We start from the raw sequence: 12,723 nt of genomic DNA, 5'->3' as shown, positions 1-12,723 counted from the left end.
GCTTGCTTGATAAGTGTTTTTGGACATGCACTCATTCAGGCATGTGGAGAGTGTAGTCAGATTACCAGCAGCAGCAGCAGAAATGCCTTTGAGACTGGTTAGGAGCTACAATGCTGCATGCTGGGAAGTTTGATGCGATAGTTTAAATCTGACCTTGGTTAAAGCTGCAGCCAGAATTGTAAACTGTCACCTGCAGCGTCCTATGTTATAAAGTTATAAAAGCTTATAGCATAGAAACAGTGCTTTAGTTCAGCTGGACCAGATCTCCTAAACTAATCTAATCCCATTTGCCAGTATTTGGTCCAAACCCTTTTCATATTCAATATCATCTGTTGGTCCTTAGCCTGTTGTACTCCGTGATAACTTTCTTTGCTGTTCACTACGCTATCAATTTTGGTCGTCTGCAAACTTGCTAACCATACTTCCTATATTCAAGTCATTTGTATAAATGACAAAAAGCAGTGAACCCAGCACTGATCCTTGAGGCATATCACTGGTCACAGACTCCAGTTCAAAACACAATCTTCCACCACCACCCTCTGTCTCCTTCCTTCAAGCCAATTTTGTAACCAATTAGATAGCCCTTCCTGGATTCCATGTGATCTAACTGTGCTAACCAGTCTACCATGTGGAACCCTGTCAAACACCTTGCTGAAGTCCATACAGACAACATCTATGTCCCTAAAATTCACTAAGTTAGTGAGATTTCAGTAAGGGAGGTTTTATGGTTGTCAGACTGGCACCATATTACCTTATGAACCATGGAATGTGTCATTTGCAACTTAATGTCAACATTTAGGAGTTGATTACCAGTAAACTCCATTAGCTGGGATTGAACGTTGTGTTCAGGGTTTGGTCAGATCTTTGTGCCAGCCGAGTTCCTGGAAGTAAACACATTGTGATAAAAGTCAGTAGAACCTAATTTTGCAGGAATGAGCCTTTGAGACCACATTTAAGAAGCATGTGCTCCAAATCATCTTCAGAGAAGAACTAAGAACCACAAGGCCAGATCTATAGAGAGCAAAGGTTGGCCATTTCACTTGAATTAGGGTTGTATTTGTTTTGAGTCAAAGTTAGAATTAGAGTTGAATGTGAATTAGGTTGAAGTTAAAGAGAAATTAAATGAAGTATTAAAGTTAAACTTAGATGAAGTAAGAAGTTTTTGTTGGCAACGACATAAAATGTCTGTTTTATAATGAGTATTGGTACTTAGGATATGTGGAACAGTCCATCTTCCGCAACTACACTGGCACCACCCCCTACCTTTTCCTCCGCTACATCGATGACTGTATCGGCGCTGCCTCGTGCTCCCACGAGGAGGTGGAACAGTTCATCAACTTTACTAACACCTTCCATCCTGACCTCAAATTCACCTGGACTGTCTCAGACTCCTCCCTCCCCTTCCTAGACCTTTCCATTTCTATCTCAGGCGACCGACTCAACACAGACATCTACTATAAACCGACTGACTCCCACATCTATCTGGACTACACCTCCTTCCACCCTGCCCCCTGTAAAAACTCCATCCCATATTCCCAATTCCTTTGTCTCCACCGCATCTGCTCCCAGGAGGACCAGTTCCAACACCGCACAGCCCAGATGGCCTCCTTCTTCAAGGACCGCAGATTCCCCCCAAATGTGATCAACGATGCCCTCCACCGCATCTCCTCCACTTCCCTCTCCTCTGCCCTTGAGCCCTGCCCCTCCAATCGCCACCAAGACAGAACCCCACTGGTTCTCACCTACCACTCCACCAACCTCCGCATACAACGTATCATCCGCCGTCATTTCCGCCACCTCCAAACAGACCGCACCACCAGGGATATATTTCCCTCCCCTCCCCTATCAGCGTTCCAAAAAGACCACTCCCTTCGTGACTCCCTCGTCAGGTCCACACCCCCCACCAACCCAACCTCCACTCCCGGCACCTTCCCCTGCAACCGCAGGAAATGTAAAACTTGCGCCCACATCTCCTCCCTCACTTCCCTCCAAGGCCCCAAGGGATCCTTCCATATCCGCCACAAGTTCACCTGTACCTCCACACACATCATCTATTGCATCCGCTGCACCCGATGTGGCCTCCTCTACATTGGGGAGACGGGCCGCTTACTTGCGGAACGCTTCAGAGAACACCTCAGGGACGCCCGGACCAACCAACCCAACCACCCCGTGGCTCAACACTTTAACTCTCCCTCCCACTCCACCGAGGACATGCAGGTCCTTGGACTCCTCCACCGGCAAAACATAACAACACGACGTTTGGAGGAAGAACGCCTCATCTTCCGCCTGGGAGCCCTCCAACCACAAGGGATGAACTCTGATTTCTCCAGTTTCCTCATTTCCCCTCCCCCCACCTTGTCTCAGTCGGTTCCCTCAACTCAGCACCGCCCTCCCAACCTGCAATCTTCTTCCTGACCTCTCCGCCCCCACCCCACTCCGGCCTATCATCCTCACCTTGACCTCCTTCCACCTATCACATCTCCATCGCCCCTCCCCCAAGTCCCCCCTCCCTACCTTTTATCTTAGCCTGCCTGGCACTCTCTCCTCATTCCTGATGAAGGGCTTATGCCCGAAATGTCGAATTTCCTATTCCTTGGATGCTGCCTGACCTGCTGTGCTTTAACCAGCAACACATTTTCAACTGTGATCTCCAGCATCTGCAGACATCATTTTTTACCCTATTGGTACTTAGAGTTAAAATAAGGAAGGGTTTATTTAATTGAAGTCAGAGTCTACTCCCTGTCTTTGTTACACAAGGTAAGAACACCTGGGTTAATGGTTTGAGTACTGTTTTCTGGCAACAAGAGTATCCCATGACTCTCCTAATTTTGTGCCTTGTAGATGTTGGACAGGTACTGGGGATACAAGTTGAGTTGCTAACTAGCATTCCGATTGTAACCTCAGTATTTATTGGTTGTTAACCCCCAGGAAGTCAGCAAAAATGTGCAGGTTAGGTGAATTGGCCATGCTGAAATTGCCTGTAATGTTAGGTGAAGGGGAATGGGTCTGGGTGGGTTGCGCTTCGGCAGGTTGGTGTGGACTTGTTGGGCCGAAGTAATCTAATCTAATCCCTCTGACTAATGCATCTAACACTATGGGCAATTTAACATGGCCAATTCACCTGACCTGCACATCTTTGGACTGTGGAAGGAAACCAGAGCGCCCAGAGGAAGCCCATGCAGACACTGGGAGAATATGCAAACTCCACACAGGCAGTCCCCTAAGGCTGGAATCGAACCTACGACCCTGATGCTGTGAGGCAGCAGTGATAACCACTGAGCCATTGTGCCACCCAAACTGTACAGTCTCTCATACTTTCTAAACTGGTGCCCAGAACAGTACACTACTCCAGCCGAGGTCTAGCTAGTGTTTTACATTGTACAAGTTCAATATACTTCTGTGCTATACATATAATATATCTTATTAATAAATCCTAGGTTACAGTATGCTTTATTAACTGCCTGTCCTCAGACCTTCTTGCACTTTATGCATGTATACACCAAGATCTGTTAACCATAGTGCCCTTTAGTTTATGTTGTTTTTGCCGAAATGTAATTTCTCATAAATTTTGTATCATCCACAAAATTGACCCTGAGCAGCAGGATCTAAATAATCAAAATATATTTGGAAAAGTAAGGATCTTAAGACCCCTGGCAAACTCCACTACAGACCCTCCTCTGGTCCAAAAGGTATCCCCACTAACTGACATTTTTACTGTCCTGGCACTCAGTTGATTTTGTATCCGTATTGGTATAACATTTCTTACGTGTTCTGATGTATGAAACTGTATCTATGAACACCACAAAAACATTACTCTCCGCAAAACCAGCTGTTGTCTTTTCAAAGATGCCAGAAATTTAGTTAGCATCCCTTAACTTTTCTCTGAAATACATGCTGGCTTTATCTAATTAACTCTCATCTTTCCAGGTGACTATTAATTCTCTCCTAATTACTTGAAGAAATTTCCCAATACAGAGGAACTTCGATTATCTGGCAAGATCGCAAAGTCCTGATGCTTGACTAAACTGTTAACTGGCATTGGATTAACTGAATGAAATACTCCCCGCCCATGTCTTTCGGATAATCGAGGCCCTCTGAAACTAAATTGACAAGTTTGTAATTGCTGGGCTTATCCTTGCAACCCTTTTTTTTAATAAACAAGGATATTGTATTTGTAATTCTCCTGGTCTCAGAACCATCCTGGAGTCGAGCTATTTTCTAATCAACCAATTCATATGTTATGAAATACCTCTGAAGTAGGTGGGACTGCACCATGAGAGGCCCGACCAGTCCAAGTAGTAGTCAAAGGTTATTGCCAGTTTTCCTAGAATTTTCTCCCCCATTTCAATATATTTGTATGTGTTTCATCTAGGCACGGTGCCTTCAATTTTAAGAACGAATAGTCAGTCCAATATCATCTCCTTATTCAGTTGAAGAAGTTTAACTTGATAAGTTTCCTTTTCTGTCACCATTGCCTGGGAGCAGCTTGTTCCTTGATGAAGACATATGCAACATCTCAGCTTTGCCCATTACCTTCATGTGTTAGTACCTGGTTTTTAGTCACTAATCAGCCCTACTCTGTTTACAACGCTTATGCTGTTTAAATGCCTACTGAATACTGGATTTTCCTGTTAGCTGCTAGTCTTCTTTAAAAATTCATCTTTGCAACACTTATTTACATTTTTACCTCTGTTCTGAACCTTCCATAATCAGCTTTATTCTCAAATGTCTTTTTTATTTGGTTCCTGTTATAAGGATACCTTTTTTTAATTATTATTATCTCTATCTCCTTTCTCATTGAGGGCTCTTTGCTGAATCACCCTTTTTTTTTGAGTGAATTTTCTTTAACTATACCCAACCGATCTGTACTTTGAAGCTAGCCCATTGTTTAGATGCGTTTTTTCCTGTTGGTTCTAGTCTACCCAGCACAGCTCTGTTCTTGTCCAATTGAAGTCAGCTCTCCCCCAGTTAATTATTCTACCTCTAGATTATCCTTTGTTCTTTTTTACTTTCACCCTAAACCTGACAATACAGTGAGCGCTGCCCTCTCTGCTCACTGTTTTCCCACTTCATCTACTTTGTCCTCCTCGACCTGGAAATCAGGGCCAGCAGTGCCTCCTTTCTTGTTGGATTGAACAGATACTGCTATAGAAAATTTCTCTGAACACAATCTAAGAACTTTTCTGCTAATTAACTGAATATAGACTAGACTAATATAATTGAAGTCTTCTAGGAGAAAGTGAGGACTGACGATGCTGGAGATCAGAACTGAAAATGTGTTGTTGGAAAAGCGCAGCAGGTCATGCAGTATCCAAGGAGCAGGAGAATCGACGTTTCTCGTCGAGAGCCCTTCTTCAGGAATGTAGAAATGTTGGGCTTATGCCAAAAACATCAATTCTCCTGCTCCTTGGATGCTGCCTGACCTGCTGCGCTTTTCCAGCAACACATTTTCAGCTCTAATGTAATTGTAGTACCCCATTATAACTACTATTTTGTCTGCACTTCTCTGTAATTTCTGTGTGTTTGTTTCTGTACGTTCTTCCCACTAATTTGTCATTGAGGTGTGTCTGGAGACACATTTAGGTCAAACTAGCAGTTTCCTTGTCTAAAGGACATTAGTGAACCAGATGCGTTTTTATGACAATTGACAATGATTGCACGACCAACATTAGGTTTTAATTCCAGATTTCTTTGAATTCAAATTTCATCAACCGTCAGTTCAGGTTGTAAGCCCATATCTCCAGAACACTGAGTTGTGTATCTGGCTTACTAATCCATTGACATTACTACTCCTCCACCTCCCTTTTGTAAGTAAGCGTCTCATCAGTTTCTTCCCGTTTAGATTTTTTTGAAGTTATTTGGATTCGCTTCCTTACTGTGATAGTGTAATATGCCACAAATTGTTGTAATGTGATTCATTGATCATAACAGAAAGAAGGATCTTTCATCATAAACTTCTGTACTGTCAGTAACTCTATTAAGAAATAGTTCTATTATTTTGGCATTTTATTGTGGTTCCTTTTTTACATTTTGATAATTGTAAATAAAACCAGATCAAACACCTAGCATCAAATGATGTACCAGAAATGATCAAAACACAAAATATCTCTGGACTTTGTCATATCTCTGGACTTTTGGCCAAATGGGAAAGCACTCACACTGTTGCGTTGAGCAACAGCCTGAAATGGTCAATGCTCACTGAATCATACCTTACTGCTACTGTGTCAGACTCCTTGATCATCATTCATGACTATGTCCTATCTCACCATCAGGAAAGACCTATCAGAGGTGGCAGCACAGTGGTATACACTCAGGAGAATAAGTTACTGAAAGTTTTCAACATTGATTTTTGTCTTTATAAAGTTTCATGTCAAGTCTGACGTGGGCTTTAATATACAGGAGCAGAATTATGCTATTGAGCCCATCAAGTCTGCACCATCATTCGAACATAGCTGATATGTTTCTCAGCCTCATCCTCCTGTTTTGGGGATGCCAGTGTTGGACTGGGGTATACAAAGTTAAAAATCACATGACACCAGGTTATAGTCCAACAGGTTTATTTGGAAGCACTAGCTTTCATAATGTTGCTCCTCCTTCAGGTGGTATATGATCGTAAGACATAGAATTTATAGCAAAAGTTTACAGTCTGATGTAACTGAAATTATATATTGAAAAAGACCTGGATTATTTGTAAAGTCTCTCATCTTTTAGAATGACCATGTTAGTTTCAGTTCTTGCATATATAAAATCGCAAAACTTTGTTAAAAGTTGCATTCTCGAATGAACTTTATCTCGGCCGAGATGACACCAATTGTTAATGCATTGAAGGTGTGAGACTGTCTGTCTGTACCTCGATGGTCAGACTGATTCTAATCTAAAAAACAGATTTACAGAATTTTACGTGGATTCATGCAGTTTTTTTTGCATAGTAACATGTAATTCTGCAAGTGCAAATTCACCCCACAAACTTGTGTGTGTGTGTGTGTGTGTGTGTGTATGTATGTATGTATGTATGTTGGGGGGGTCGTGGTCATGGGGGTGTCAATGTCTGTGAGTAAAGGGTACAAGTGTGTGAGAGGGTGCGTGTGCAAGTGTATGTGTGAGCGTATGGTGTGTAGGAGTGTGTGTGTGTGTGTGTGTAGTGCAATGGGGTCACCTGTAGTGTGACATGAATCCAAGGTCCCAATTAAGGCCATCCTCATCGGTACCAAACTTGGCTATCAGCCTTTGTTCGTTGTTACCTGTCCCGAAATCCGCCTTGGAGGATGGTCACCCGAAGGTCCGAGCTCTAATGTCTAGGATCGCTGAAGTGTACTTTGACTGGGAGAGAACACTCCTGTCTGTTGATTGTTGTGCGGTTCCCATTTATCTGTTGCTGTAGCCTCTGCTTAGTCTCTTCAGTGTACCATGCCTCAGGGATTCCTTGCCTGCAGCATATAAGATAAACAACGTTGGAGGAATCGCATAAGTACCTGCCCCGTACAAGGTGGGAGGTGTCCCCAAACATAATGATGGTGCCCATTCTGACACTCTTGCAGTGTCTACCGTGACAGGATTGTATGGTATTGCCCTGAAAGCCAGGCAGTTTGCTACGAACAATTATCTGTTTGAGGTTTGATGGTTGTTTAAAGGCGAGATGTGGGGAAGGTCTTGGCGAGGTGTTTAACCTCATTGATAATGTGTTACAGGCTGTGACGAACATGGCATAGGTTTTTGGCTCCTGGGAAGTACTGGACAACGAAGGGCACCTTGATTGGTTGCAGTTCGTCTCTGTCTCCTGAGGAGGTCATTACGGTTCCTCACTGTGGTATGTCAGAACTGATGGTTGATGAGTTGAGCATCGTACCCTATTCTTATGAGGGCATCCTTGAATACTTCCAGGTGCCTGTCACGATTCTCCTCATCTGAATAGATCCTGTGTATGCGTAGGGCTTGTACATCGGGGATGATTGTTTTAATATGTTTCAGGTAGAAGCTGGAAAGCATAGCATTGTGAGGTTATCTAGGGTTTGCAGTACAGTGAGGTGCTGAAGTGCCCATCCTTGATGGAGATAGATAGTAGAGAGTAGTCCATGGTGAGTTTGATGGTGGGATGGAACTCATTGATATCACTGAAGTTGTTTCAGTGACTCCTCGCCATGGGTTCAGAGGAAGAAAATGTCATCAGTGTATCTGGTGTATAGTGTTAGTTGGAGGTCCTCCATAGAGAAGAAATCTTGTTCGAACCTGTGCATGAGAACGTTGGCATATTGGGGTCATATATTTTTGTGGGATTAATTTATACATGCAGAAATACATTTTACTTTGCTCAAAAACTGCATGTAAAATTCTGTAAATCCATTTTTTAGATTAGAATCAGTCTGACCATTGTGGCACAGACAAACAGGGCAGCTCATACCTTCAATGCATTATCTCGGTCGACATGATCCCGATTGTTAAAGTTCACATTCTCAAGTAACTTTTAAAAATGTTTTGCGATTTGCATATGAAAGAACTGAAACCAACGTGGTCATTCTAAAAGATGAGAGACTTTACAAACAATCCTGGTCTTTTTTCAATGTACAATATCAGTTATATCACACTGTAAACCTTTGCTATAAATTCTGTGTCTTACAATCTTATACTCCGCGGCCAACTGATGAAGGAGCAGCGCTCCAAAAGCTAGTGCTTCCAATTAAACCTGTTGGACTATAACCAGGTGTTGTGATTTTTAACTTCATTCTCCTGTATTCTCCCCATAAGCCTTGATCCCCATGCTAATCAAGAACCTGTCTGTCTTAAATACGCTTAGTAACTTGATCTCCACATCCCTCTGCAGCAGTGAGTTACATAGAGTTTCCACCCTCTGGTTGAAGAAATCCCTACTTATCTCACTTCTGAAGGGTTGTCCCATCACTGAGGCTGTGCCCTTGGTTCATTGTCTCTCCTACAATTGGAAATATCTTCTCCATGTCCACTCTATCCACGCCTCAGTCCTATAAGTTTCAATCAGATTTCTTACCTCATCCTTGTAAACTCCAATGACTACAGACCCAGACTCCTCAACCACACCTAATATGATAAGTCCTTCATCCTCAGGAACATTCTTATAAACCCTACAAGCTAGCACATCTTTACTCAATTACAGGGCCCAAAACTGCTCTCAGTATTCCAAAGGGAAGGGGACCTCCCAATGATTGCCATCTATTACCCTTCTGTTAGCTAATGAAACTATGCTCCATGTTCAACAACACTTCCAAGAAGTACTGAGAAACAAGGTCACAAAATATATTCTGGTTGGGAGCTTCAGTGTCCATCAAGAGTATCTTAATAATATCACTACTGTTCAAGCTGGAAGGTGGTAAGAACTAAGAAGAAGAAAAAACCCTTGTCCTTGCTTTCATTAAAGTACTTGTCGCAGATGTATCTGTCCAGCAAGGTATTAGGAGAAAGTCACCACCACCCAGCCCCCGAGACAAAATCCTGTCTTCACACTGAGGATAGCATCCTTCATCTTATGTAACACTACCACTATGCTAAAAGGAATAGATTCCGAAGAGATTTAACAGGTCAAAATTATTCATCGTTGAGATATTGAAGGCCATCTACAACAATGGAATTGGGTTCAGCCACAATGTTACACACAGGATGAAGTTTCGCTGGTACTTTCTTATTGAACTGTCTGTAGGGTGGATATATTATGGTAGAGGTCCTATGACTACATCAAGCCAGGAGGCAAATTAATATAGAATTGCATTTCTATCCCAAGCATCTCCCTTTTATACAGAAACAAAGATGCATTATCCATTGCACCATGAGAGTTACCTGCTATACGTACAACTGTTTTCATGCACGAGCAGTTTGTTATTCTTGTTAGTCTTGCACATGCATTGTGTACACAATCTTTACGTTGGCGCTTCATGGTGCTTGTTGTCATTGGCTATTTATCTGGATATGCTCCTTGGGAGTGTTGTTTTTGTGTCATCAGTTGCCATGGTAACTGTGGTTCTGTTTCCATTTTTTGGGTGCTGTGAACCTCTGGGACTAATGCTTGGTGTATGCAGATTGTGAGTTTACATCTTGTTTAGCCATTTGTAGTGAAGGAACAACTTCTGTAGTTGTGCATTTTTCTCCACTGTTTTAATGGTATATCTGTCCTTTGTTTCCACCGCATGTGATCAAGATGACCACTGCTCTATGTAGATCTCTTTTTGCTCCTTGCGATTTCACCTTCATTTTTTCACGTCATCGTGACATCTGTTCCTTTTTTTGCTCTGAGAAGAGAAATTTGGTTGTGGTGTGTCATTAATCTTCCTATTGGTCTATTTTCCATTTCTACACTCTGTCTTATATGCTTCTGTCCTGCATTTGCTTGATTTTTTTTTCAAGAACAGCTTCTTCCCTACTATTAGACTTCTGAATCGACCTTTTCAGCTTTCAAGCCTAATGTTGATTTTGCTTTTGTGTACATTCTTTGTAATCTTCGCTCTGTTCAGTCACCCTATAATCTTTGTATGGTATGAAATGCCTGTATTGCACACAAAACAAAACTTCACTGTAGCTAGGCACATGTGTCAATAGTATACCAAATCAAATGGATTCATTTCATGATTTTCACTAACATCTGCGCTTTCCCATGTGACTGTGGGAAGTGATGTATGGTGTTTAATTTTCCAATCCTTTATGAAGTGACTGACTTTACTTAGGAATGGAAAGCCATTGTCACATTTCACAACTTCACCTGTAATAATTAAAGTCAGCTAGTTTATTCTGAAATCCATGGCAATTAAAATCGTCAGTGTCTGCCAGAACGTAAAGGTTTACTCCCAGCTTCATTCGTACTATGTCTGGACTGTCATGTGTCATCAAAAAAAGCTTGAAATTGTGCCTAAAATTATGTAAGGAAAATTTTATAACTTTGTGTCTTTGATCTTTCTCCAGTTTTACATTCTGAACTTAGGAGCCAAAGACAAAGTACTGCACTGGGAGAGAATAAAAGATTTTAAGGGGGTGCCACCATCACCCAAAGACAAGCTTGGATGTTGGGTATATAAGAACAAGTAAGTATACGATTACTTCTAATGCAATATTGCTTCATGAACAGCAACTATTGGCATAGGCTAACACAGGTGATTGCACAGAGAGTCTGTAAATTTTAACTGCTGTTTTATCATGCTCATGTCAGACTTTACTGAACGATTTTCAATTGTTGCTTATGTTTTTTTTAAAATCAAGAACATTTAAACCACATTTGTGACAAAAAAGATGTAATTTTTAAACTTCAGTTTTACTTTTAAAGTAATTTAACACAAATGAAAGGAAATGTAATGACTCTGCATTTTTGTTTTCACCCTATTTTTACAGTTTTTAAAATTATTTTCAAATGAAAATTTAAGCTTGACCTATCAAAGCCCAAGCTGTAGAGCCAGAGAATAGGCAGCTGTTGACATTAGACCCCTATTCCATTGAGCTCATGGAAAGCTATAGCTAGATTGATATGCTTAAAGTTTACCTATTAAGCACTGCATTTGAAGAGGACCTCATGTAAACCAGAACAATTTATTCATTGGTTCAATTAGGTTCTAATTAATAAATAAACAGTTTCATTCTTTTCACATTAACTTTATAAATGTATTTTTCCACATTCACAGTAAATTCTATTATTAACTTTTCACTACAGATTAATTTTCTTTGGTGGCTATGGTTACCAACCTAGAGAACAGTATCATGGATCATTTGAATTTGACGAATCATCATTTTGGGTAAGTAATTCTCTATATATTACTTTACCTTATGTGAAGAAATACAAAGATAATGAGAATGAATTGAGTGTTACTTTTTTTTCCAGAATGCAAGTCATCCAAGAGGCTGGAACAATCATGTCCACTTCATTGACCTTGAAACTTTTACATGGTATCAACCTATTACAAAGGTATTAATACTGTTATATTGTGCTGCTCAAGAAATGGGTTTGGCTTTTCTATGTTTCACTTAAGTGATGATTTTTTATTTCTTTTGTGTGTGTGCAATTTTGATTTGGATAATTTTACCAGAACATAGTACTCCTCCAAATAATAGAATTTAATGATTGTGCTGTTGCAACCAACAGGGAAAACCACCTTCACCTAGAGCAGCTCATGCTTGTGCTACAATTGGGAACCGAGGCTATGTGTTTGGAGGAAGGTATCAGGTATGTTATTTGATTTTCTGCACAAGTAAAACGTTTTTCAGTAATTCAGTAATACTTGTAATAGCATCCTAAATGTTGCATTTAGTGAAATTATAGTGTTTCTGAAGAAACTGCTTTGTGCAATTTTAATCTGACGATGACATGATCATTTTTACCTTACGGGAGCTCTCTTTCCTAAGAATTAACCTTTAAACTATTGTATTATCTAAATCTTTATACAGTTTATTTATAATTATGTATAGTGCATAGGAAGAACAGAAAAATCTGGATAGCCATTATAACTATTTCTGTAGCTTTTCTTGTTCAAATAATTATTTAGGATAAGGTATTATAAGTGATAATAATTATATCTCTTGCTTGAAGCACAATCAAATGAGAGTTGAAAGGTCAAGATTTGGAGTACATATCCCACCATCAGAAAATAATTTAATTTCTTCTACTGTTTGGCTTCATCAGCTATCTTGCCTTACCATCTTTTTGTAAGATAATCAACCTGTCCTATAGAGAAAGAAGTTACAAAGTATGGGAACTAACAGTAACTTTAGAATTAATAA

At 40.7% G+C, this 12,723-nt stretch overlaps 1 protein-coding gene across 4 annotated transcripts in view; it reads left to right on the top strand.

The window, feature by feature from the left end:
* Positions 1–12,723, top strand: part of klhdc2 (kelch domain containing 2) — a 46,587-nt gene that overhangs the window by 13,725 nt on the left and 20,139 nt on the right. For all 4 annotated transcript variants that reach the window (XM_060829291.1, XM_060829289.1, XM_060829288.1 and 1 more), the window contains exons 5-8: positions 10,921–11,039; positions 11,660–11,741; positions 11,828–11,911; positions 12,089–12,169. In XM_060829291.1, coding sequence (XP_060685274.1) covers positions 10,921–11,039; positions 11,660–11,741; positions 11,828–11,911; positions 12,089–12,169 — 366 coding nt within the window. The remainder of the gene's footprint in view (positions 1–10,920; positions 11,040–11,659; positions 11,742–11,827; positions 11,912–12,088; positions 12,170–12,723) is intronic.

The sequence above is a fragment of the Hemiscyllium ocellatum genome, chromosome 8 (genome assembly GCF_020745735.1).
Source record: "Hemiscyllium ocellatum isolate sHemOce1 chromosome 8, sHemOce1.pat.X.cur, whole genome shotgun sequence".
Taxonomy (NCBI): domain Eukaryota; kingdom Metazoa; phylum Chordata; class Chondrichthyes; order Orectolobiformes; family Hemiscylliidae; genus Hemiscyllium; species Hemiscyllium ocellatum.
Note: the sequence above shows the minus strand (reverse complement) of the source record. Positions and strands in the feature narration are given on the sequence as shown.